Raw genomic sequence first — 27,349 nt, 5'->3', positions numbered from 1 at the left:
ATGGTCCCGCCCGCCCGCCGGCTAGAGCGGCCGGGGCGGTGCGCGGGCGGCGCGCGCGGACCGCCGGGAGCGGGGCGGACGCTCGCGCCTCTCCTTCACTCCCCGCCTCCGCGCCGTTGCGTGCTCGGGCTCCGGAGCAGATATGGGCGCCGCCGCGTGGGCATCGTCGCCCCTGCCGCCGCTTGTGTCTCTCCTGCTGCTACTTCTGCCGCTCCCGGGGCTGCCTGCGGTCTCCTGGGACCCGGCCGGTTATCTGCTCTACTGCCCATGCATGGGTAAGGCCTCCTGAGCCCTCTGCTCAGATGGGGAAACTGAGGCCCAGAGAGGAGAAGCCGCTCCTCTGAGGCAACCAAGAGACGCCTTGGCAGGTCCGAGAAAAGACCCCAGCGAGGGGCAGGGCCTGCTTCTTGCCTCTCTGCCCTAGTTGCCAGGGCACTGAGGGCCCTCTTTGTCCAAGCTTCCATTTGGCAGATGAGAATACTGAGGCCAGGAGAGTTTAAGTGTCTTGGCTCGAGGTCTAAGCCAGCCCAGTCCACTAAATGTAGTGGGGCAGGACTTGTTGTCACTGATGCAACGCTCCTCTGGGCGATTCTTTCATTCATTCAACAAATATTCACAGGGCGCCTCCTCTGTGCCCAGCCCTATTCTCTGCTCTGGGAATACGGTGGTGATAAGGCAAAGCTCCATGCCCTTGAAAAGCCTTCGTTTTAGTTGAGAAAGACAGACCATAAAAGGAAAACATAAAAAATAAGTAACTACACAGTATCTTAGGAGAGGATGAGCGCTATGGGAAAATAAAATAGAGCAGGGTAAGGAAGAATCTAAAGGCTGATTGAGGGCTGCAGTTTAAGTGGGATGGTGGATTTTTATTGTTAAAATCATTCCTTCCTAACATCCTCCAGACTCCTGACCATGAAGATTTGGCCCTCTGCCCGTTATCTCCACCACAGTCTTCCCAGATTCTCCAGCTGTAGGCACAGTTATCCCTTCTGTTCCTTAACACATGCTCAGATCCTGCAGCTTCTGCTATTGCCTATGCTAGTCCCTCTGCCTGGAACACCCTCCTGTTGCCTTCTGCCAGACCAGCTCCTCCCCATCCTCAGCCAGAGCTTAAATGTCACCAGAAAGCACTTCAATGACCTCAACCCAAATAACCTTCTCCAAATTGTTCTCTATCACCAAACGTTTTAAATTTTATTTTGGATGTATCTTTTTTTTTTAATTTATTTTTTGAATGTATCAAAATTTATCACTGTATGTTTTTGTTTTTTGTCTTTTCTAGGGCTGCACCTGTGACATATGGAGGTTCCCAGGCTAGGGGTCCAATTGGAGCTGTAGCTGCTGGCCTACATCATGGCCACAGCAACGCCAGATCCAAGCCACAGCTGTGACCTACACCACAGCACGTGGCAACGCCGGATCCTTAACCCACTGATTTGAGGCCAGGGACTCAACCTCATGGTTCCTAGCCAGATTCGTTAATCACTGAGCCACAACGGGAACTCCTTATCACTATATGTTCAATGTCCCCCTGGCTGGACTGTGAAGGCCTTGAAGGGAGAGACCTTGTCCTTGCTCACTCCTGTATCTCAGCAACACCTAGCAGAGCACCTGACTTGGATTGGAGCTGGTCAAATTTGTGGAATGAATGAATGGATGTCATACTGGGTATAATGCAAAGAATCAGACAGGGTCCTTGCCCCTGAGGCATTCAGAGGCTGAGGAAACAGCAGAAGGCCAGGAAGTGTGAAAAGACATTCTAGGAAGAGTGAAAAGCCATAAGTAACTCAGATCAAAGGTGGGAGGCGGAGGAGGGAGACTGAATTCGGCAGAGGGGTAGTGAAAGGCATCCCAGTGAGTGAGGCATTGGAGTGTAAGTGAGAGGCAAGAGCGGTGGAAGGGCACTCCTGGCTGATGGAACAGCAAGAGCAAAGGCATGGCGTGGGGATGGGACGTGTAGAGGACATTTGGGAAACAGCAGGGGATCTGCAGTGTCTGAGGCAGGGCCTGAAGGGCCTTGACTGTTGGACCTAGGAGTCCAGGCTTGATGCCATACTGCCAGCTCCCCTGGCTGTCCTTGATGTCTTGGCCCTCCCCATCCCTGGCTCCACATCCTTTCTGAGCCTTGCATGCCCCGAGCCCCCAATGCCCCAGGCCTCACTTCACCTGCAGTATACCATCCAGGGCGCTTTGGGAACCAGGCTGATCATTTCTTGGGCTCCCTGGCATTTGCAAAGCTGTTGAACCGCACCCTGGCTGTACCTCCTTGGATTGAGTACCAGCATCACAAGCCTCCTTTCACCAATGTGAGTACCTCCCACTGTTGGCCCAGTTCACCCTTTCCCAGTCCTGCGCCCACTGCTTGACCCCAAGTCGTGCTGTAGGCTTTACCTCCCACCCCTCAGAGTTTGCCCTTTCCCATACCCAAAACTGTCTTCCCTGGCTCATGGGCTAGCATTTATCCAGCCCCTGCTCTCTCTTCCAGGCACTGTGTCTGAGCACTACATGAGGATCCGCTCTTTCCCCTCTGGTCACATCCCTATGAGGAAATGGGTTTGGAGAAGTTAGGTAACTTACCCATACTCACACAGCTTGTGAGTAGTAGAGCCTATGTCTGACTCCAGACTGTGACCTAAACCTGAAGGCTCCATTTCTACCCTTGTTTGGTCCCACCCATTGGGCAAAGGTGATGGGTGCTCTGATCACTTTTGAAAGAGAAACTGAGGCACGAGTTGGTTAACAGCATGTCCAAGGCCACAAACCCGAGCAGTCTGGCTCCAGCAACACCCCTCACCTTACCAAGGGATCCCTTAGTATAATAATACTCAGCATTGTCTCATTTCTTACACATTCTTTGTGTCTTCCACCTGTCATGTGTTTGTCTTTGTTCACACTGTAACTCCAGGAACTGAATTAATATTTAATGGACTGACTTTGAAAGTTCATAATAAACTTCAAAAAATTATATTTGCAATATATTGCAATCTTACAGCCTTGTCTCTGCATAGATTTTATTTTTTTCCTGTATTTACAGAGGTTTTTTTTTTTAAACATTTAGAGATTAAAAGCCAGAATACTTGAGATCAGAGCCTGGCTTGGCCACTGTCTAGCTGTATAGCCTGGACAGGGCACTGGGGCTCTTTGTGCCTCAGTTCCCTCTTCTTTAAAATGAGCTGGTTCTGGGGGGTGGGGGGATGTGCTTGGGTTATGGGATGGAAATCCTGTGAAATTGGATTGTTATGATCATTATATAACTACAGATGTGATAAGTTCATTTGAGTAATAAAAAAAAATAAATGAAATAAAATAAAATAAAATGAGCCGGTTGGAGTTCCCGTTGTGGCTCAGCAGCAAAGAACCCAACTAGTATCCATGAGGATTCGAGTTAGATTCCTGGCTCTGCTCAGTGGGTTCAGAATCCAGCATTGCTCTGGCTGTAGTGTAGGCCCACAGCTGCAACTCTGATTTGACCCCTAGCCCAGGAACTAGGTACCACAGGTGCGGCCCTACAAAGACAAGAAATAAATACATAAAATGAGGTGGTAGTAATTGTTGCTGCCTCCTTCAGTGAGTTAGTGATTGTGGCATGCCTTGAATGTTGTATGCCTTCCTCTTAGAATCAGCTGAGGCGGAGTTCCCGTCGTGGCGCAGTGGTTAACGAATCCGACTAGGAACCATGAGGTTGCGGGTTCGGTCCCTGCCCTTGCTCAGTGGGTTAACGGTCGGCTTTGCCGTGAGCTGTGGTGTAGGTTGCAGACGCGGCTTGGATCCCGCGTTGCTGTGGCTCTGGCGTAGGCGGGTGGCTACAGCTCCGATTGGACCCCTAGCCTGGGAGCCTCCATATGCCGAGGGAGCGGCCCAAGAAATAGCAACAACAAAAAGACAAAAAATCAAAAGAAAAAGAATCAGCTGAGGCCATCAGTGTAAAGGGCCTCGGATCCAGGGAGTCCCCAGTAACCAGAAACTGTTTGCTCTGACTGTATGCACCCACTGTCATAGTTTAGACATGGCCCATTTGTCATGCTCTGGTTTGCTTGCTTTCTCTTGGCTTCTCAGCTAGTAGTCTTTCAGAATCTCCACTTCTTTCTTTCTATGGGTTACTCAACTCACCCCAGATGGGCTCCCCTTCCCAACCGGGACTGTTCTCACAGAGGACACCAGGGACCTCAGAATTGCCAAATCCAGAGGTCATTTCTCGGTATCTATCTCAACTGACCTCCAAGTGGCATTTGACCCTTTGAGCCTCCCTCTCCTTCCTGAACTTTCCTCCTCCCCTGGCTTCTAAGGCACAGACCGTCCCTGCTTCAGCCTGACTTCTCCACATTTTCCTCTTTGTGGTGTAACAGGAGTTCCTCTCTCTCCACCCACTGTTTAAATGTAGATGTGTCTTCTCTTTCTATTTGCTTGTTAGCTGTGTGACTTCAGATGAATTATCGAGATTCTGTCCACCTGGATTTCTTCATATGTAAACTGGAGATGGTTGTATTCCTCTCTCTTACAATTAGATGGTCAAGTCCATGAAACATGAGTACAGCACCTAGTGCTAACCCAGCACTCAATAAATACTAGTTGCGGAGTTTCTGACGTGGCTCAGCAGAAACAAATCTGACTAGTATCCATGAGGACGTAGATTTGATCTTAACTCACTCAGTGGGTTAAGAACTTCCATATGCCGTGGATGCAGCCCTGAAAAAGACAAAAAAAAAAAGAGAATGTATGTGTATAACTAAGCCACTTGGCTGTATAACAGAAATTAGCACAACTTTGTAAATCAGCTATACTTTAACCTGTTCATGCTTCCCTATCTCTCAGACTTAGGGGAGATGCTCAAAAATACATGTTGGGAAAAAACAAAGCAAAAATACATATAGAATAAATACTTGAGCAAATAGAAGGACCATTGCAGTAGCCTCCTAATTCCTCTCCCTCCTGTAAACTTAACCATCAGGACATTCTCTCTTCTGCTACCAGCGTGATCTTTCAAAAAGCAGATGTCATATCATTTCTGCTTAAAATCCTTAAGCAAGACCCTGTTGCTGATAATTAAGGTTCTCACCATCTGTTCTTTGGAACACCAATGGTTCAGGCAGGACAGGTATAGCGGTTAAGTCAGTTCGGAAAATTATATTCTCAGTTCCTCATTCCTCAAAATTTGGAGATTCAAAATGCCCATTAGCAAACTAAAGGCCCTGAGAAGTCCCGTTGTAAAGAAGCCTGCTTAACATAGCATTTCCCAAGCCTGTTTATTTCTGGTGCCTTTTTATTGCAGAACCCTTTATCCACCTGAACTGGTAGAACATGCTTAGGAACTCTGACCTATGGAATGAAGTCTAAATTGTATTTCATGGTGTTCTAGGAAATTTTCTTAAGTCTAGAAAAATACGGAGATCAATACAATCATTATCCATGTGCTACACTAGAAGTGATAGTAATTAACGTTTTCTCATCTTTGCTTCATTTTTTCTTTTGGTTAATAAAAGAAATAAAAGGTTACAGATTAAGATTCTCCTAGCTTGAGGCTAATCCTAGTGTCACCCCTACTTCCATTCTTTTTTTTTTTTTTTGTCTTTTTGCCATTTCTTGGGCCGCTCCCGCAGCATATGGAGGCTCCCAGGCTAGGGGTCCAATCGGAGCTGTAGCCACCAGCCTACGCCAGAGCCACAGCAATGCGGGATCCAAGCCGCGTCTGCAACCTACACCACAGCTCACGGCAATGCTGGATCCTTAACCCACTGAGCAAGGGCAGGGATCGAACCCGCAACCTCATGGTTCCTAGTCGGATCCGTTAACCACTGCGCCACTACGGGAACTCCCCTACTTCCATTCTGAGTGTCCTTGTGTCCATCTCCTGACAAAAAGGGCAGGAACTTCTTTAGGGCAAATACCTAGAGATGGAGGGAGCATTTAAAATTCTATTAGGTGCTATGAGAGGTACATTCCAAAGTAGTTGTTCCAAAATGTATACTTCTACTACCAGCCATATAGGAAAAATGCCCATTTCCCCATGTCCTTTCCAACAGTGAGAGTTAAGCTTTTAAATTTTTGCTGGTCTCATGGGTAAGAAGTGGTGTCTCGTTATTGTAATTTTCTTTTTCCTAATTCAGTGATCCTGCACATCTTTTGAGTGTACTGGCTATTTGGGTTCCATTTGCTGTGAGTTGCTCACTCTTTTTTTTTTTTTTTTTTTGCCATTTTGCCATTTTGCCATTTCTTGGGCCGCACCCACAGCATATGGAGGTTCCCAGGCTAGGGGTCCAATCGGAGCTGTAGCCACCGGCCTACACCAGAGCCACAGCAATGCTGGATCCAGGCCGCGTCTGCGACCTACACCACAGCTCACGGCAACGCCAGATGGTTAACCCACTGAGCAAGGCCAGGGGTCGAACCCTCAACCTCATGGTTCCTAGTCAGATTCGTTAACCACTGAGCCATGACGGGAGCCATGAGTTGCTCACTCTTATCCTTTGCCCATATTTTCTCTTGCATCATTTGTCTTTTTTTCTCATAAATCAGCAGGCATTTTTTAACATGACGGAAATTACTATTCTTTAGTTTGCAGATGCCTTCTCTTAGCCTCTGTCCCAACTTTGTTGTCTCTTGCCAAAAGTTTTTCAGTGGCATGTAGTCCAGGCTGTCTGGGTCTTAGTGTATCATTTTAGTAAATGTCTTTGAAACAGCCACTAGGATACTGAGAAGGGGCCCTTACCCCTTCCTTTTCCCCACTTTTCCTGTAGCTCCATGTGTCCTACCAAAAGTACTTCAAGCTGGAGCCCCTCCAGGTCTACCACCGGGTCATCAGCCTGGAGGACTTCATGGAGAAGCTGGCACCCACCCACTGGCCCCCTGAGAGGCGGGTGGCATACTGTTTTGAGGTGGCAGCACAGCGAAGCCCAGATAAGAAGACATGCCCCATGAAGGTGGGTCCTGTGGGTATGGGAGACCCTTTCTGCCTCTTCCAGGTCCTTTAGGCCCCTGAGACACTGCATATAGCAATATGTGGGGGGAGGCACCAGAATAGCCTGGAATAGAAAGATGGAGACTTGTGTCCCATGTTTGACACTTGTCAGCAGTGTCACATTGGGCAGAGGACTTTGCTTCTTCTGAGCTTTTATTTCTACCTACAAAATAAAGGTGTCAGTCCTGCTCCATCATGTGCATAAAGTATCAGGAGAGCCAGGTGTCAGAGTGTTTGTAAACTGGAAGGTGCCACATCAATAATAACTAATACTCACATGGCACTGACTGTGTGCCAGGTACCATTTTAAGAGCTTTCTACATATTAACCCACTTAATCCTTAAACTACTCCATGAGGAAAGTACACTTAATATCCCCATTTTATGGCGAGGACACTGAGCGCAACAGAGAGGTTCAACATTTTGTCCAAAATCACTTAACAAATATGTTGTGGTAATAAGACTTCCTAACTTGTATATTTTCTTGCCTCTCAGCAGGTAGATGAGAAGCTGTCATGTTTTATCAATAGAAGTTTGTAAATTTCTGGCACTCTGGAGTAAGACAATCCCTGATATGTCTTTCAGTGCTTATGCTAAAGTCTGGGGAAGGTGGTTGAAATTTGAGAAAGGAGACCTTGCTTATAGCTCTAACATTGCCCTCACTTGCTGTGTAAGCTTGGACAAGCGTCTTACCATGTCAGCTCTGGTTTCCATCTTAAAAATAAGGGCCTTGGATTAGCTGGTCTTGAAAGTCTCTTGAAGCTCTTAGTCCACCATCACAAATCCAAGGTTGGCTTCCTCCCCAGGCTCCCACCAGTGCTGCAGGATATGGCATGTGAGCAGAAAAGACTCCTTCAGACTCTGGCAAACATTTCCTGCTGGAAACCAGACTGGAGGCCAAACTGTCCTCCTCAGACCCTAGCCCAGGAATTCCTACTGGGACATCCTATGAGGGTATTTCAGCCAGAGTCAAACTGCCCAGGGTTCCCCCACTCACAGGTTCCTTGGCCGCATCTCTAACTGGTTTTTCCTCCCCCTTGGTAAGCCTGTGACCACTCTCTTTCTACAGGAAGGAAACCCCTTTGGCCCATTTTGGGATCAGTTTCATGTGAGTTTCAACAAGTCAGAACTTTTTGCAGGCATTTCCTTCAGTGCCTCCTACAAAGACCAGTGGATCCAAAGGTACGTGGAAGGGGCAGCATTGCTGGGTTTAGGGGAGGAGTATGGGGCCCATGGACGTTCCTGGCCCTCTCCCCCTCGGCCACACCCTGATGTGTGAGACCAAAGGTACGGCTGTTCTGTCTGCTGAACTTGGGATCTTGTGTGATCTGTTCCCATCTCAACACCTGACCTGGTGGGACGTTGACCTGCCACAAGGTTGAGCAAGAGTTTATCAGCCGATAAAGGATACCATAAAAAGAATATTGTGCAGTCATATGAGTCTCGATTTCCTCCTCTAGGCGTGAGAATCACTCCCCTGTTACCTTCCTCTTCACAAGGTGAAAATTGGAAGCAGCTTCTAGAGAAGAACAACTTCAGGTGCAGACTGAGAAATGATGTCATCCTGATAATAATTGGATGTGCTTTATTAATTGCATTCCAGTTAGCCCTATTAAAAAAAAAAATAGGTTAGCAGGGCATAGGCACAGGCTGTGAAATATTTATAGAGCGTCTGTCACGTATGAGACATAGTGCTCAAAGGCCAGAGAGATACATAAAAATGAGGAAGACCCAGTCTTTGCCTTCAGTTAGCTACAGTCTAGATGTAATGCTGACACTAACTAACACTTGCCCTTGATGCTACAGCGTGGCAAGGAAGAGCGTGGGCTTAGGAGTCAGGCTAGGGTTAGGAGCTGTGCAGAGTTTATGACTTCTCGTGTGGTCCCGGCACTTGGTAGTTAATAAGCCAAAGAGAGATTGATGCAGGGGAATGAGCACAGGCTGAGGGTGAGCCAGCCCTGAGCTCTGACCCAGCCCTGCTTCTTTCTCAGATGACCCTGAGGTGAGCCACCCCAGCTCTCTGGCGTGAGTTTCCTCCTTGTTTAATGGAAGGAGCACTATGGTATCTGCACTATGGTATAAAACACATGGCACATAGTAGGGGGCCAACCAATGTTACCCATTACTAGTACTCACATGCTTTATTTTATTTAAGCCTCTGAGAAGTTTCATGAAGTGGGTATTGTGGTCAATTTCCATTTGACAGATGAGGAAACCGAGCTCACTGAGGTTAAGTAATCTGTCCAAGGTAATGCACCTGTTGACTGGGCAGCTGGGATCTCTAGGTAAGGCTTTCATAGGTAATATAGACATATTTATTTAGTCCCTACTATGTTCCAGTTGCTGTTCTAAGTCTTCACTACCTAAGTCTTCTAAGGTAATATAACTCATTTAATGCTTCCACAGGTCTGTGGCACAAGTGTTATTGTCATGTGTGCTTTGCAGGTAAGAAAATTGAGGCAGAGAGAAGTGAAGTCACTTGTCCAAGTCGCATAGCTTGAAGTGGCGGAGCTGGGATTTGAACCCAGGCAGCTCAACTCCAGAGCACCCTTCTTCATCAGTGTGGGGAAAAGAGCTGTGCCTTTAACAGCTGCTAATTCCTATCTGGAACTTGCCTTCAGAGCTAGTTCCTGAGCTACTGAAAATACTCAGTCCTGGCAGAGCCTAATCACCCCACATTGTTGATCCTGGATAGGGGATTATTGATTCCCATTTGATCACCTGCTTGGTTCTCCCCATTCAGCTCTGAATGACCCAGAGCTATTGCTAAAAGGCAGACCTTTCCTCAAAGGATGGCGATTTGCCTCTACAGTGCCAACTGGGTTGGGGCGGGGGGACACCAGCTCTAAAAACAGCTCCAAAATCAAATACCAAAAAGCCAAAAAAACCCACATAATTCTGGTTGGAGGTGCTCCCTTGTGGCTCCAGAGGTTAAGGACTTGGCATTGTCACTGCTGTGACTCTGGTTACAGCTATGGCATGGGTTTGGTCCCCAGCCCGGGAGCTTCCACATGCTGCGGGCACAGCCAAAAAAAAAAAAAAAAAATCCTGGCTGGAAGAGAAGAGACAGTGGTGCCGAAACACTTGTTCATGGCCTTATTGTCTTGTTTGTGTTCATCGAGTTGTAGAAATTGTGTAAGGGCTTGGGGAAGCTTGTGCCTTACAACCAAATTTTTGGGAAAGGAAGACTAGTAGGGAAGATGAGGTTCCTGGAGGCAGTGTGAGAGAATTAGGGCCACCTGGGCAGCTGCCTGCCTTCACTCCTTTCTTCCTTTCACGCATATGTAAGAAACACCACCTGAGTGTCAGGCACTGGTATGAATGCCAGAGATACAGGCAAGAATAAGGCAGATTCGGCCCCTACCCTGATGGAGCTGAGTCTAACAGGGGAGACACTGAATAAACTTTTACATAAAATAGTTCCAGAAGATGTAGTGCTGTGAGGGATATAAACAGATGATGTGTGATTGGCAGGCAGAGACCTTGTCTTGTGTAACAAGATACCACTAACTGGGGGGCTTAAACAACAGCATTTATTTCTCAGTGTTCTGGAGGCTGGGACGTCCAAGATCACAGTGCCACAATGGTCAGGTTCTAGTAAGGACTCCTTGGTTTGCAGGCACTGCCTTCTTACTGTATCTTTACATTGTAGAGAGAGAGAACAAGCTCCCTGGTCTCTTAGAAGGGCTTTAACCCCAATGCGAAGGCTCCACCCTCATGACCATCTAAACGCAACCACCTCCCAAAGGCCTCATTACCTAATACCATCACATTGGGGGTTGGGGCTTCAACATATGGATTTGGGGGCAGGGACACAAACATTTAGTCCATGACAGATCTGAAGGATGAGGAGCCAGCCACGCGAAGAGCTGAAGGGAAAAGTAGTCTTCATGGCAGGGGACATCATGAGCTCTGAGGCAGGACAAGGGGTGGAAAGAGGCCAGTGTGGCTGGTGTGGGCACATGAGGAGGAGAAGGGTAGAGTGACCTGTCGTCTGTCCATCGCAGTGTAATACACCACTCTAAAACTTTGTGGCTCAACAACAATTTAGTATTACTTCTCAAAGTTCTCTGAGTTGACTGGACTTAGCAAGGCAGGTCTTTGATTTGGTTTTTGTTTTTCCATTTTCTTTATGGAATCCCAAATTTACAAAGTTTCAATCTATGTTAAACATCTGGTTTCTTAGAATGAATACCATGTGGAATACCCACCATATTTGGTGTTCTGTTTTTTTTTTTAATAAAAAAGAAAATTAAATTTAGTCACTCATCACCCCTCCAAGAAACTATTAGCATTTTGATGTATATACTTATACCCTCCAAAATGTGTATATTTTATATGTATACAGTACATACCTATGCATATTAGGATGAAACTATTATATATAGTTTATAACTAACTAGCTATCTTTTCTGAGAAGTAATTAATATTTACCAGGTTAGTAAATATTGTTGGCAGGATTAGCTCTAGACATGTAAAAACATGAGATTTCAAAAAATGGTTATTAGTGTGTTATGTATATTCATTCCAGTGGAATATGTTGTGTATGTGTGTGTGTTTATTTACGTATTTTAACCATTTCTGAGTGTGTAATTCAGTGGCAATAGGTATACTCACAGTGTTGTACAACCATCACCGCTCTCCATCTCCAGAGCTTTTTCAGCATCCCAGAAACTCTGTGCTACCCATTAAACACTAACCTTCCCAGCCTCTGGTAACTTCTGTCTCTTAAGTATAATCGTATAATGTTTATCCTTTTGTGTTGCTTGCTGATCTTCAGGGTTAATCCTTGTAGAATCTATTAAAATTTTAGTCCTTTTAGAATTCCCATCATAGCTCAGCAGTTAACGAACCTGACTAGTATCCATGAGGACACACGTTCGATCCCTGGCCTCACTCAGTGGGTTAAGGATCCAGCGTTGCTGTGACTGTGGTGTAGGCCAGCAGCTGCAGCTCCGATTCAAAACCTAGCCTGGGAACTTCCATATGCCTCGGGTGCGGCCCTAAAAAAGCAAAGAAAAAAAAAGTAGTCCTTTTAAGGCTATCCATTGTGCGTATAGGCCTTATTTTGTTTACCTGTTCCTCTGTTGATAGATGCTGCGGTTAGCTGGGCACTTCTTGCTAGTGGTCTCATGCTGGCTTCTAGAGACCACAGCTGGGATTAGTCATCTGAAGGCTCAACTGGACTGCATGTCCAAGAGGGCTTGCTCATGGCTGACGGAGTGCTGGCTGTCATCTGGGAGCTCAGCTGAGGCAGTCACCTGGCATACATATTCTTTTTTTTTTTTTTTTTATAATTTTTTATTATGGTAAAGTACATATAATGTGAATTTTGCCATTTTAACCATTTTGTTTTTTGGTTTTTTTTCTTTTTTTTTTTTTTTTGTCTTTTTGCTATTTCTTTGGGCCGCTCCCGCGGCATACGGAGGTTCCCAGGCTAGGGGTCGAATCGGAGCTGTAGCCACTGCCCTACGCCAGAGCCACAGCAACACAGGATCCAAGCCGCGTCTGCAACCTACACCACAGCTCACGGCAGCGCCGGATCGTTAACCCACTGAGCAAGGGCAGGGATCGAACCCGCAACCTCATGGTTCCTAGTCGGATTCGTTAACCACTGCGCCACGACGGGAACTCCCTGGCATACATATTCTTGACCTCTCAGTGTGGCTCAGACTTCTGACAACACGGCAGCTGGGTTCTGAGAGTGTGCATCCAGGGTTTGAGTGTTCCAGGAAACAGAAAGTGGAAGCTGATGCCCCCTGAAGCCTCACCTGGCAACCAGGATGGTGTTACTCGTGCCAAAATGCTATTGGGAGGGGACTCAAATTAACCTGCCACATAGAATGGGAGACTGGAGAAGTGGGCAGGGGTCAGACCATGCAGGGCTTTAGGCCCCAGTGAAACAATCTAAGAAGAATCCTGTGAGTGTTCTCAGGGGAGAATTTGAGAGAGTAAGTATTTTAAGCATTTTCTAAAGTAGCAGACCTTGCTTGCTGTAGAAAATTGTCTTTGGGGACAGGAGCATGTGTGTAGGGAGAATGGCATTGGAAAGGGTCAGGTTCTTCCTAGCTTACTTGTGACTCTGCTTCCCTTCTGGCCACTGGTACTCCATCTGTAAGATGAAGGGATTGAGCAAGATCAGTCGTTTTCAAACTGAGTTTTAGGGTTCTGGAGAAGTGCTCATAGTGCCACAGGGGAGGGAATGCAGGCCCAAGTTGGAGCTGCTCGGTTCCCCTCCCCCAGTGCCTTCAACCAGTAACCTTCTGGTATATCAGCTAAAAATTTGGGTGGCCATAGGTCTGAGTGTAGCAGATTTAATTTAGGCTACATTGTCAGAGTTCCCATCGTGGCCCAGTGGAAACAAATCCGACTAGGAACTATGAGGTTGCAGGTTTGATCCCTGGCCTTGCTCAGTGTGTTAAGGATCTGGTGTTGCCATGAGCTGTGGTGTAGGCCAGAAGCTGAAGTTCTGATTTGACCCCTAGCTTGGGAACTTCCATATGCCTCAGGTTATATTTTATTTTACAAAAAATTTATTTTAGTTTACAGAAAATAAAATAATTCAGGCTACATGTAACAGAAAACCCCAAATAATATCAGATTAACAAGATAAAAGTTTGTTTTCTTAAGTAAAAAAGCCCACTGGATGACGGCTCCATTGTATAATTAGGAACCAGGCTCCCATCTCTGCTCAGCTGTCCCAGTTTGGGCTTTTTTCCTTAGTGTCACTGCCTGGGCCAAGATGACTGAAGAAGCTACAGTCTTTGTGTTCCCCCCCCCCCCCCCAGGCAGCTGAAAGGACAAAAGGGACAGGAGAAGGGCACATCCTCACCTTTTTAAGGAGCTTCCTTACAGCTTACCTACAACAGTTTATTGGCTAGTACTACTTAGACATGTGGCCTTACTGAGCTATAAGAAGTACTGAGTAATGTCTTTATTTTGGGCTGCTATGTGTCCAGCTGAAAATTGAACTCCAGCAGAAGAGGAGAAGAGGTATTTCTTCCCCCATTAAGTGATTCCCCACTGAGGATCTTTCTAGCTCTGCTGGTTCTGCGTCTGCCTTGATGGAGGTTTAATTCAGTAGATATTTATTGCACATTTACTGTTGGAAGGCTATGGACCATCATGCTGAACCATTCTCTTGGCATGAAGGTAACAGTGGAGATCTCAGTGGAGATGTGATAATAAAGAATCACTCCAGAGCTACACTGCACCTGGCAGCAGGAAAGCATACCTCTTTGAGCTGGAGAGTGACCAGGCTAGAGGCCTGACCTGTAGGGTCATCAGTCAGGGATGTGAACAGATGGAGCTGGTCAAGCTTTCTTTGCAAACAAGACCCTTATTCCCCATTTTCTCTCCAAACAACACCCTCCTTCCCATGGAGAGTCTTGGCCTCTTGCTGCTTTGTCAGATCAGAGCTGATGTTGCACTGGGACAGCTATGCGCCGATCCAGATTCAGGTAAAGGGGGTGGACTTTCCAGATCTGGAATTCACCAAGGGTCAGCAGCAGGTTCTTTCCAAGAGATCAAGGAGGGCACAGATCCTGATTTTATCCTAGTGTTCTAGCACCCTGGGAGATCACAGACTTGCTTTCCATTTGAAATGCTTTAAGGTGGCCTCAGGGCCTGGCTTAGCTGAGGGCCTGGTCCATGGTAGATGCTCATTTACTGCTCACTTCTTCCTCTAACCCCTGACAACCTGAACTGGTCTTTCTGGTGAGATCCCTGAATCCTTATTCATTCATTCTAAATATACTTACTGTAACTACTGTGTGTTGAGGCTTGTACTAGGGGCTGGGAATCAGAAGAATAAACCACAGGAGTTCCCTTGTAACACAGCAGGCTAAGGACCTGGTGCCATCACTGCAGCAGCTCATGTCACTGCTGTGGCACAGGCCTGGGAACTTCCACATGCCTCAGGCACAGCCAAAACCAAACCAAAACAAAAAACAAAAGAAGAATAAGCCACAGACTGGCTTTTGAGATGCTCATTGACTGGGTGGGGGAGGTAGGATTGAGGTGTAGTAGGTAAGAACAAAGGTTCTGTCTGGAGTAAACTGCCTGGATTCAGATCCCAGCTCCACCAGTTCCTAGCTGTGTGACCATGGGCATGCTGCTTAACCTTTCTGTTTCTCAATTTCCTCATCTGTGACATGAGAATACCATCAGGCTCTTAAGAGAATCAAGGAAGTTAATATACACCAAGTATTTGGAACATTGCCTGTCACATGTATGTAAGACGAGTGATATATAGAGCCAGGCTGTTGATGAACACTTGCTTGTTGCGTCCTTGGCACTGGCCTTGGCCCAGTGTGTGGGGGCATACCATGGTGAAGAAACCTGCTCAGGGCCTACCGTCATGGCAGTTGGCAGGGAAGATGGTTAATTGAGCCCATCAATATGCAGAAGGCAGCAAAGGAAAGTGGGACAGAGCCCTCCCCCAGGAACTGAGGCTTGGGAGTAGTGACTGGTTTTGGAAGTTTGGAAAGTGTTTGCAGAGCGAGGTGTTTGATTGGGTGTGAAGAAAGAGTGGCACGTCCACTGCAGCACTTGTGGTTTGGGTGAAAGATTGGAATAGCCTCACTGACCAGCAGGAAGGGACTACATAGGCAAACTGGTTCATTTGTGCAAACGGAAAACTTCAGGAGATGCTAACATGATGACGTGATCCATACCATCAACATGGCCAAATCTATAAAACGTAAAGTTGAATTTTCAAAAAGTTGAAATAGGTTACATCCAATATGATGTCGACAATGATGGTGGTGATGATAAGAGAATTTTCTGAAAGCCTTATACGGTCCAAGCACTGTTTTATATGCTTTGATAATATTAATCCATTCGATCTTCTCGACAGTCCTATGAAGTAGGAACTATTATCAGCTCTACTGTGTGGATAAGGAAACAGGCACGGAGTGGTTAAGTCACCTGCCCAAGTTAGTGAGTGGCATAAGCATTATTAGAACAAGGTCATCTGGCTTAACAGGCCATGACTTACCATCACTCTGTGTAAAGAGCACATAGGATCATACCTTTCTGTATAAATAGTAAAAGGAGAGTTCCTGTCGTGGCTCAGCAGAAACAAATCTGACTAGTATCCGTGAGGACAGAGGCTTGGTTCCTGGCCTCACTCAGTGGGTTAAGGATCTGGTATTGCCATGAGCAGTGACGTAGGTTGCAGATGCGGCTTAGATCTGGTGTTGCTGTGGCAGTGGTGTAGGCCAGCAGCTACAGCTCTGATTCGACCTCTAGCCTGGGAACCTCCATATGCCACGGGTACAGCCCTTAAAAAAAAAAAAAAAAAAGACAAAAAGTAAATAAATAAATACATAGTAAAAGTATACTCATGCATAAAAGCACAGTATTTACTAGAAAGAAAAATGCTCATAGAATAGAGCTTTTGTTTAGGTGTGTATTTTTTTTAAAATCTGAGACAAAGCAAAGTATTAATATTTGCTAATTTGTGTCACAGGCATGTGGACTGTGAAATTATTTTCTGTATTTTCCTGTATGCTCTGAAATATTTAATAACTTTTTCATTGAGATTTCTAGTGAGGTAACTGTAGATTCACAGTCACTTGTAAGAAATAGTTCAGAGAGATTGGGTGTACCCTTTACCCAGTTCCCTCCAATGGTAACATTTTGCAAAATTGTAGCACAGTATCACAACTAGGATGTTGACATTGGTACAATCCACCCATCTTACTCAGATTTCCCCAGTTTTACTTGTACTCATTTCTGCTGTGTTGTGTGTATTTGGTTCTGTTAGTTGTATCGCATGTGTTTGTTCATGTATCCATCACCACAGTCAAGAGATCAAGCAGTTCTAACATCACAAAGATCCTTCTGTGACCAGTTTATAACCACTCCCACCTCCCTACACACACCCTAGCCCCTGGCAACCACTAATCCCATCTCTATTTCTGTTTTCTCCACTTTGTCATTTCTCAAATGTTATATAAATGAAATTATACAGTATGTGACCTTTTGAAATAGGCTTTTCACTCAGCATAATTCCTTTGAGATCCATCCGAGTTGTTTCTTGTTCAATAGCTGCTTCCTTTCTGTCGCAATACTATTCTGTAGTGTGGCTGTACTGCAGTTTGTTTAACCAGACACTTGTCAAACGACATCTGAGTGGTTTCCAGTTTTTGACTATTATGAATAAAGCTGCTGTGAACATTCGTGTACTAATTCATGTGAATATAGGTTTCCATTTCTCCGGGATGTTGCTGGGTCATGTGGTAATTGTATGTTCACTTTTACAAGAAACTGCCAGGATGTCTGGAACTGTCCTCCAGAGTGGCTGTGCCTATTTTGTACATGTAGGAAAAGAATTTTGGCTGGCAAAGGGAAGGCATGCCAGGTAGTGGGGAGAAATCTGCAAAGATCTGGAGTTTGAAAGTACATTGCAAGTTTATGGAACAGCGAGGGGGTTTTTTTTGGGTTTTTTTTTTTTTTTTTTTTGCTTTGCTTTTTAGGGCTGCATCCGTGGCATATGGAGGTTCCCAGGGTAGGGGTCGAGTTGGAGCTACAGCTGCTGGCCTAATCCACAGCCATAGCAACATCAGGTCCAAGCCGTGTCTGCCCGACAGCTCATGGCAATGCTGGATCCTTAACCCACTGAGTGAGGCCAGGGATCAAACCTACATCTTCATGGATACTAGTCAGATTCCTTTCCGCTGTGCCACAGTGGGGACTTTGCGAGGCATTTCGTGTTGCTGGAATATACATAGTCTGGGCTTAGCTGATGAGGGAACACAGGTTTGCTCCTTACTCATTTAGTCAACAAGTCTTTACTGAGCTCTTACAGGTGCCAGACACTATTCTAGGCACATGGAGATACTGCCTTTAGAAGCCTGAGTCCAGCAGAAGAGACGGGGTGAAATAATTACAAGGTGCACTGTGTACAGGGGGCAGGAGAGCCTCCAGCAGGATTGATGGGGGCATCTGCAGACTTCTGGTGCTTTCCATGAGAGCAGGGACGATGCCGGTCTCCTTCTTGCCTGGGCCCCGGCACATAGAAGGCCATCAGTTGCTATGTGTTAAATGTGGAATGAGTGATCTCCTCCAGTGTACACATTCCCTGTGAGTGTGACTTGTCCGTTGCCCTCTAAGCAGCTGCACTTCCCAGTCCCACTGTGTGGGTAAAAGGGCAGAGACTCAGTCTAGACACCCCACCCTGGAGTGAATTACCGCACCACAGATTGGAAGCCAGCATGACATACAAAAGGTTGGAATGCTCTACTGTAAAATTTTAATTGTTAAGCAAAGAGGGTTGTAAATTCCGTGTGGCGGGACAGTATTGCATATTGTGCCTGTTGCCGCCGCCAAGGTCTCTTATCAGCCCGTTGGGATTTCACAACCTCTCGTGCTTCTTGCATGTTACAGGGGCCCCTCCGCAGGGTCTCTGGGGCATGGTGCAATGCCATCCTTTTTCCCGTGGGGGTGGCAGCCAGACTCTGTGCATCCTCTGTCTGACTTGTCATTCTGTCTCATGCCTAGATTTTCTCCAAAGGAACATCCAGTGCTTGCCCTGCCAGGGGCCCCGGCTCAGTTCCCTGTCCTGGAGGAACATAGGCCACTTCAGAAATACATCGTGTGGTCAGACGAGATGGTGAGGACAGGGGAGGCCCAGATCCGTGCCCACCTCATCCGGCCCTACGTGGGCATTCACCTGCGCATTGGCTCTGACTGGGTAACTTCCCCCTTCCTCTCATGGCTGCGTTGGATGTGTCCCTGAGCAGGGCCCACATCTGTGGGGGTTGAACACTGAACCCACCCACTAGTCCTAGCCAGGGCAGAGAAGTCTCATTGACCAAGTTCATGGGGTTGTGCCCCGCTATCCCACCACAGATACATCAGAAATGCAGCAAGCCAGAGGGACCCCCACAGCCCACAGTCCTCCGTCCTAGTTCAGTGTTTAGCCAGTAGACTTCTTGTTGAAAAACAAGCCCTGGAGTTTGGGTGGGGCTCCCAAGAAATGAAGCTGTCATCCTCCAAATTCTGCAGCTGCTTAAATGTGTGGAAACTTCATCAGGTTATCCTCCATGTGAAAATGACCAGAGTCATGCAGACAGTCAGTCTCCCTAGTTTACGTAAGAGGATACACACATCCATCCATATATATGTATGTTGGAAATACTCATTGCTGAAAACTTGAAAAATACAGAAGAGTTTAGAAATTAGATCAAATGGAGTTAATTGAGGAAGTAAGCACACATTTACCCACTGGACTCCCTTCCACCCCCTTTTCCACAAAGAGAAGGAGCCAGGCCCAGAATATTTTATGAGTGGTTTCAGTCAGACCTTCAGGGAACTAATAGTTCCCATCTACTTTCCTAGAACATAAAAAGATATAAGATACTGTTTTGCATAAAACTAGCATAATGCTAACAGCAAGTTCAGGTAAATAAGTTTAGTCCATTCTTACTAATGAACATAGAGGCCCAGATCCTGAGTAAAATATTAGCAAGTAAAGTCCAGTAGCATATTAAAGAAGATACAACACAAACAAGTAAAATTTATCTCAGGGCAGTTCCTGTTGTGGGTCAGTGGAAACGAATCTGACTAGCATCCTTGAGGACTCAGGTTCGATCCCTGGCCTTGCTCAGTGGGTTAAGGACCCAGCATCGCTGTGATCTATGGTGTAGGTCACAAACAAGGCTTGGATCTGGTGTGGCTATGGCTGTGGTGTAGGTCGGCGGCTACAGCTCCAATTAGATCCCTAGCCTGGGAGCCTGCATATGCCATGGGTGCAGCCCTAAAAGACCAAAAAAAAAAAAAAAAAAAATCTCCGGAATGCAGTAAAATTCACTATATTAACACCCAAAGGAGAAAAATCATAGTCATTCAGTGGAGGCCAAGAAAGCACTCGATAAATAGTCAACATTCATTTATGATTTAAAAAAAAGAAGAAAAACAACTCAACCAACCAGGAATACAAGGGACCCACCTTAGCTTGATAAAGGCTATCTCTCTGAAACTTACAGCAAGCATGTACTTCACGGGAACTATCAGAAGCTTTCCCAATGAAGTCAGATATCAGATAAGGCTGCCCATTTATCACCACCACAGTTCAGAATTCTACTGGAAGTCCCAGATAATGCAGTAAGACCAAGAAGAAGAAGAAAAAAAAAAACTGCAAAAAACCAATATCCCACTACCCAGAAATAACCCCTGTTAACTGCTTTGATGCATTTCCCTTATCCACCAATGCTTTAAAGAAAGAGAGGAAGGAAGGAAAAAAGAAAGAAAAAATTTGAGCTCCTCCTGTCCTGCCTGCCTGTTTCTCTTCCCGGCTCCTGCTTCTGGGTGGCTGCCTTCTCTAACTCTGTCCCCACCCGCCCCGCAGAAGAACGCGTGCGCCATGCTGAAGGACGGCACTGCAGGCACTCACTTCATGGCCTCGCCGCAGTGCGTGGGTTACAGCCGCCACACCACCGCCCCGCTCACCATGACCATGTGCCTCCCCGACCTGAAGGAGATCAGGCGCGCCCTGAAGCTCTGGGTGACGGCGCTGAGCGCCCAGTCCGTCTACATCGCCACCGACTCTGAGAGTTACCTGCCGGAGATCCAGCAGCTCTTCAAAGGGAAGGTATGTGTGGGGGCGTGGGCCGTGGGCGGGGTGGGAGAGCAGCGGCAAGGGAATCAAAGCAAGTGCCCGGTGGCCGGCTGGCACCCCCCTCGGTCTTCATGGCCTCCTACCGCCAGGCGTTTGCTTGAACATCCAGCTCCTCTCCAGTTCCTACTCTTCCTCAAACCTCAGCTCCAACACCTCCGTGGGTGCTCCAGGTTTCCCTCTACTCCTGTGGTTAATGCAGCTGAGCTGGGACCTGGCCCAGCTCTTCATCACATCTCCCCTTGAGACACTTTCTAGACTGGGAGACTAGTCCAGACCATTAGAAACATGCCTTATTTTTTCCGAGGAATAGTGGCTCCTTGAAGGCAAGTTCCAAGGCAGACCTTGGACTCAGCAGTTCTCTTCCTCTGTGTCTAGCCTGGTGCTTTTGCCTCCTCTGGGACTGACACCCCGCCTTGCCATCACCAGTGTCTAGTACAGTGCCTCACACCTGCTAGACACCTAGTAAATGTTTGATGAACAAGGACGTAGAGAGTGGGCCCTTGCTAGGGATCCAGTACAACAGAGGGGTTAAGAGTGTGGGCTCTGGAGCCCAGGGATGTGGACTCTTCTCACTGCCCAGCCTTGCCTAAGCTGCTGTACCTCTCCGTGCTTCTGCTTCCTCGACAGTAAAATGGGACTGAGAACAGTGCCGGTCTCCTAGGGTCATTGTGAAGATGGAATATAAAAAAATTAAAACAGATCTGGTACAAAATAAGTGTTCAATAAAGTTAGCTATCAATGATGGTAGAAGTAGGTGGTTGATGAATAAAGAGAAGACTCTTTTGTGCTTAGTACCTGCTAAAGGAAGTGGTAAATAGTAGGTCTCTAGTATCTGAGTAAATAGTAGAACATGCTTGGTACTGTGTGAGTGAAGAATAGGTAATGAGTATCGAAAAGTAGCGGAATTAATAGTGAGCATTCAATAAGACTTGAGCCAATGAAAACAGTAAATACTTGTGCAGACTTTCAAAGGCAGACATCTGCTTTCTAGCAGTGGGTGCCCTTGGCTCTATGTCCAGGGGTTCCTTTTCTCTTTTTTACCGGCTTGCAGAAGAAGTGCATTCTGGTCCCCACCCACCCACTTTATAAAAGAGTATCAGAGGAGTTCCCGTCGTGGCGCAGTGGTTAATGAATCTGACTAGGAACCATGAGGTTGTGGGTTCGATCCCTGGCCTTGCTCAGTGGGTCGAGGATGTGGCGTTGCCGTGAGCTGTGGTGTAGGTTGCAGGCGCGGTTCGGATCCTGCGTTGCTGTGGCTCTGGCGTAGGCCAGTGGCTACAGCTCCGATTAGACCCCTAGCCTGGGAATCTCCATATGCCGCAGGAGCGGCCCTAGAAAAGGCAAAAAGACCAAAAAAAAAAAAAAAAAAGAGTATCAGAGCCAGGAAACCTTGGAGCACCTCTGACCCAACCCCTGCCTTTTATATCTGAGGAAATCAAAGTCCCAAGAAGGGATAGAATTTACCCAGGATGTCTCAGAGCTAATTTTAGTGGCCATGACGTAGAGCCGGTAAGTTCCAGGGCGTGGGTGGAATTGTTCAGGGGATTTTGGCCATGATTAAACTGGCATTATTTTTCTACTGCCATCCAAATAGCAAGATGATGATTTTTGTTACATCAGAAATCTCTGTGTGACAGCAAAGCACTTTCAGCCCCAGCTCTGCCCACATCTCTGTACTAAGTTGAAGCATTTGGAGAGTCCCCGGGAGTTTTTTTGTGAGTTTTTAGAGTTGGTATATTTTTTACACCTTGAGCCTCTTGCCGTTTTCTATTTCCTGTTCCTGTGCCACTGTTTTTGCCCTTCTCCACTCCTCAGCCTCCTTCTCCATGAGCTCAGTCCACCCTTCCTCCTGAATTGAGCCCTGCTCCTCCATTAAGCTGGGCCAGTGCTGAGCTGGGGATACTGATAAGATGTGGTGCCGCCCTCCAGGGCCCACAGTTTAAACCCAGGAAAAGAGACTCGCGAAGTAAGATATGTCACAGGAAAGGGCCAAGCACGAGGGGGCGAGGGGGGGGCGCTCATCCACTTGCTTGTCCAGTTAACAGATGTATGTTGAGGCAGGCCCTCCAGCCAGCAGTGACAGCAAACTGACAGAGCCCCAGCCTCGGTCAGGTGCAGGAGACGGATATTAGAGAATCACTAAGGAGTGAAAGCTGTACACTCAGATGTGTACTATGAAGCAAAGGAACATGGTTCTGTGAGAGTGTAGAACAGATGAGCGTGGACTAGACTAGGGGGCCAGGGAGGCCGAGTTGGTGAGACTGGGGGCGCAGAGTGAGAGTTAAGTAGGAGTTAACCAGACAAAGAGCCAAATACCCCACATGGAGAGAAGAGCATATGCAAAGGTCCTGAGGAGAGAGGGAGCCTGGTGTGTAGTGCTGGAGCTCAAGGGGTGATGCAGGGAAGGAGGCGGAGAGGCAGCTGAACAGGCACTGTGGGCCACATTCAAGATGTCTTTTTTATCTGAAGAGCAGTAGGATGCTCGCTCTGCTTGGGGCAGAGGGAGGAATAGAGGGGGAGGGGAATCTAAAAAAGTTTCCTTGGGCTGCCTATGAATAAGCAGACCAGGAAGAGCAAAGATTATGATGGCTGGCAAGGGAGTGGTAATCCATCAAGAGAAGGGTTCACCTTTAGGGACTCTCTCGGGAATAGACTGGACAGGACTTTATTCTTGAAGGCATCCAGGCAGCAGAACCAGGTGGGTGGAATGCTCTTTGTTGAGATCATGGTTTGGTGGGAGAAGTCAAGCCCCTCAGGCTAGGGCTTCATGAAACAGTTAGACCTTGAGCTGAGCCTTGACAGTGCGGTGGGGACTATATTGGCTGGGCAGAAGCATTCCCAGCAGAGGGAACCAACAGGCAAAGGCAGAGTGTGAATGCCTGGTATGTTTGGAGCTGACGGCCCGAGGCAGCTGCTGGGCAGCACTTCTCGCAGATGCCCCAACCCTACATCCTGATCCTCTGGATGCCTCCTTTTATGTCTGTGACTTCAGCACAGGGAAAGACGGTGGGGGTGGCTGCAGGCCTTGGCTGAGCCGGCCACGTCAGCCTGCACCCTGACTAAAATGTCCTGCCCTTCCTCCTGCAGGTGAAGGTGGTGAGTCTGAAACCTGAGGTGGCCCAGATCGACCTGTACATCCTCGGCCAGGCTGACCACTTTATTGGCAACTGTGTGTCCTCCTTCACTGCCTTCGTGAAGCGGGAACGGGATCTCCAGGGGAGGCTGTCCTCCTTCTTCGGAATGGACAGGCCTCCTCAGCTGCGAGACGAGTTCTGATCCTGGCTAGAGCAGGCCACCTGTCTGAGCTGTTCCCTCCAGCTAGGTCTGGCAGCCAGAAGTGCTGCCAGGATTGCTCCGCAAAGATCAGAGAACAGAGGAACATACCAGGGACTTCCTGAAGGAGGAAGGCAGTCCGTTTCCCAGGGCACAGGACTTCCAAGCTTCTCGTAGCCAGACCATCTACCTTCCTCATGTGCTCCCTGCTACTTCTCCTGGGAATTTCTTATACCAGCAAAACAGTCCAAGCTTTGTTTTTTGGTCCGCCCTGCTCTGAATAGCTTGGGATGCTAAACTCTCTTCAGAGAGAGTTTTTATATATATATATATATTTATATATAGAGAGAGATTTTTATAGTTTTGATACAAGGTCATGACTCCCCTTGAATTTCCCTTGTTTTAAAAAATCAGCAAAGGTAAGGAGTTCCCTGGTGGCCTAGCATCTAAGGATCCAGCATTGTTACTGCTATGGCTCGGGTCACTGCTGTGATATGGGTTTGATCCCTGGCCCAGGAACTTCCACAAGCCACAAAATCAGTGAAGTTCATTAACACAGGTTCCTAAAGTGACCTTAATGGAATGTGGATAAGGCCAGATGTGGGTGAGTATATTGAATGCTTTTCCAGATGACCCCCAAAGTGGCCCTTGGTCTTACACCCACTGCCTGGCGGGAGCCACTGTCAACCGCCTCTTCCTAGACCATTTCCAGGGTTTGGGACACGAACACTGTCCTCCATTGTAAATGCTATGCAAATAGAACTTAGCTGTCACTGTCAGTACTGCTCACACGGCAATCCCTGGCGAGGAGCGCAAAACCCATCATGATCTTCTTCTCAGAGTCTCTTGGCTCCCACAAACCTGGCACCATCAGGGTCTTGTAACACATCACCAGGACCAAGCTTGGCCTGGCGGGATCCTTCTGAAATTTCCTGACCTCCTGTCCCAGGCGGCCTGGGTGTACAATTTTGCCATTAAGCTGGTATCCAAGCTGTCCTCCCAGCCCTCCTTCTGCAGTGGAAGCCCGCAGCCGGTATTCTTACAATGGAGTGTTTGCTAAGCCGCTGACCAGGCAGAAGATGCTCGGTGCCTAGGAGCCATCAGACCCCCAGATTCCCCCATCCTGTGTAATCAGGCTTAAGGTGTTATAGTCATAAGTTTCTTTGTCTCTCAGATGCTGTAGTTGTAAAATCCCTGACTCCTGAGAGTCTGATTTTTTGGCCTTGTGGTTCCAAAATTCATGTCTAACACCTACTGATCTCTTCCCTGCCACATGGCCTCCCTCGGCCTTCAAACCTGGGAAGGTGGAGGAGACTGGTGAGAGCCAGGCCCAGAGCTCCCTGCAGCAGTGTCCCTTGGGTTATCTTTAGAAAGAAAAAAATTTTTTTCAGGGCAGACTGGGTCAGAGGCTGCAGGGCAGTGAGGGTGTCAAACCCTAGTGGTGCATTTGCTGTTTAGAGCTGCTTCCCAACTCAGTGGGAGAAACTATACAGAAAGGGCGTTTGTGTTTACCCTCTGTGGGAAATGTTTCAAATCCTGAGTCCTGAGAGGTGGTTTATCTGTTCACAAGCCTCACTGAGAGACCTGGGAGCAGGCGTGCCCCTGTCTTGATCGGTGGTTGGGAAAGTGTGGCCGTCCAGCTGATCTGGGTTTGTTTGCTGCCTCACACTAGGTACTCGTGTTAGAGCCTGGGGCTCTGAGGGGACATTCAGAACATCTTGATGAACATCGGCCATTGTCACATCAGCCATTGTCACAGCTTGTGTTTCTGGAGGCGAGGGTGCTGGAGTTGTGGTCAGACTTGGTGTGTTCTGTAGGTGAGCACTTTATTCCTCTTTAACCCAGTTTCCTCACCTATAAAATGGTGATAAAACAGACAGGGCTGCTGAATGGTGCCAATCAGATAAAGCATGTATATAAGAGCACATTGTAAACTTGAAAGAGACAAAGGCACATATGTGGCTGTTGATTAATTTGACTGCCTCTTGTACGTCTCCTCTGTGCTTGCTGAGTGCTTTGTGGACATTCTCTGGTTTAGCCCCTCCACTCAGCCCCCGGAAGTAGGAACTTACTCTTTCTGCATAAGACAAAATTAAGGCTGAGCAAAATTCCCATAGTTTGTCCAAGGCTGCACAGCTGGTGGTGGGAAGCCAGGATTTCACCTCCAGCAGGCAGTGCTGTCAGCCAGCCTGCTCCATTGCCTCCACTTCACAGGATGCTCTTAGTGCTGTATGCCTTGGAGGCCTCGGATGGAGAAATGAGCAGCCACCTTAGTCCCCACTGGGCTCCTGTCCTGGGTTTGCCACTGCCAGGAGGTTTCGGGGAAGGAGACTCACCCAAGAAAAAGCCCACATAGGAGTTCCTGTAGTGGCTCAGTGGTTAACGGATCCGACTAGGAACCATGAGGTTGTAGGTTCCATCCCTGGCCTCGCTCAGTGGGTTAAGGATCTGGCGTTGCTGTGAGCTATGGTGTAGGTCAAAGGCGAGGCTCAGATCTCAAGTTGCTGTGGCTGAGGCATAGGCCGGCGGCTACAGCTCCAATTGGACCCCTAGCCTGGGAACTTCCATATGCTTCAGGTGCAGCCCTAGAAAAGACAAAAAAAAAAAAAAGAAGAAGAAGAAAAAAAAAACGCACATGGAGCTTATACCTCTCTTGAGTAGTTATTTAGTTCAACATGCTTTCATTCAGCAGGTGTTTATTGCCCCACTATGTGCCAGGCTCTGTGCTCAGTACTAGATATTCAGCAGGGAAGCAGACGTAAAGTCTTTGTTCTGAAGGAATTTGCATTCTAATAAGTAGAAGATTTAATAAGCAAATGAACCGTGGGAGGTGTTAATTAAGTGCTAGAAAGAAAAGGCGGCCATCAGACTTCAGAGGGGCAGCAGTGCTGGTTTAGGTGGGGAACTCAGGGAAGGCCTCTGAAGAGCTGCTCTGGACAGGGTGGGGCACACTCATCAGCGCATTCCTGACGGAGGAACTGGCAAGTGCAGAGGTCCTAAAGCTGGAACAAGTGTTTGAAAAATAGCAAGGAGGCCAGTGTGGCTGGAGTGGCAGCAGTGAGGCAGGGAACGGAATAGATGAGAGCAGCTGATGACATGACTCATCCTACAGCCTGGAAGGTGGTATAAGGTCAAGATTTTGCTTTTATTCAGAGAACTATGGGAAGCCTTGTAGGGTCTGAACAGAGGAGGATCATGATCTGATTTGCATTTTTGAAGGACCTCTCTGGCTGCCGCATGGAAAAGAGGTGGGAGGGCAGAGGGGAGCAGTTGCAGGGATGCAGGTGAGAGAAACGATGGGACTCAGGCAAAGGCCATTGCCTTGAAGGTGGTGGATATATAGAATTATTTTAAAAGTTCCATCTCTTTTAAAGATACACCTTTGCATAATTTTAATCATATGGTATATACAATGTAATGTCCTGTTTTTCACTTAATAGTATGTCATGTTTTCCATGTTGGTATATGGCCTGAATAAATGGTTTTAATGATAGAAGA

The 27,349-nt window shown here is 47.3% G+C and overlaps 1 protein-coding gene across 2 annotated transcripts; it reads left to right on the top strand.

The window, feature by feature from the left end:
• Positions 1–58: 58 nt before the first annotated feature.
• Positions 59–27,349, top strand: POFUT1 (protein O-fucosyltransferase 1). Of its 2 annotated transcripts, none has more exons than XM_047771354.1 (7): positions 59–275; positions 2,173–2,306; positions 6,735–6,917; positions 8,024–8,136; positions 18,460–18,652; positions 20,309–20,551; positions 23,666–27,349. In XM_047771354.1, exons 1-7 carry the CDS (start codon positions 143–145, stop codon positions 23,852–23,854), a joined length of 1,188 nt encoding a protein of 395 aa, XP_047627310.1. In that variant the 5' UTR covers positions 59–142; the 3' UTR covers positions 23,855–27,349. The 2 variants fall into 2 exon arrangements, with proteins under 2 accessions (XP_047627310.1, XP_047627312.1); XM_047771356.1 differs by having other exon boundaries at positions 60–275; positions 2,185–2,306.

Source organism: Phacochoerus africanus, chromosome 3 (genome assembly GCF_016906955.1).
Source record: "Phacochoerus africanus isolate WHEZ1 chromosome 3, ROS_Pafr_v1, whole genome shotgun sequence".
NCBI lineage: Eukaryota > Metazoa > Chordata > Mammalia > Artiodactyla > Suidae > Phacochoerus > Phacochoerus africanus.
The sequence above is the reverse complement of the archived record's forward strand: the minus strand, read 5'-3'. Positions and strand labels throughout refer to the sequence as shown.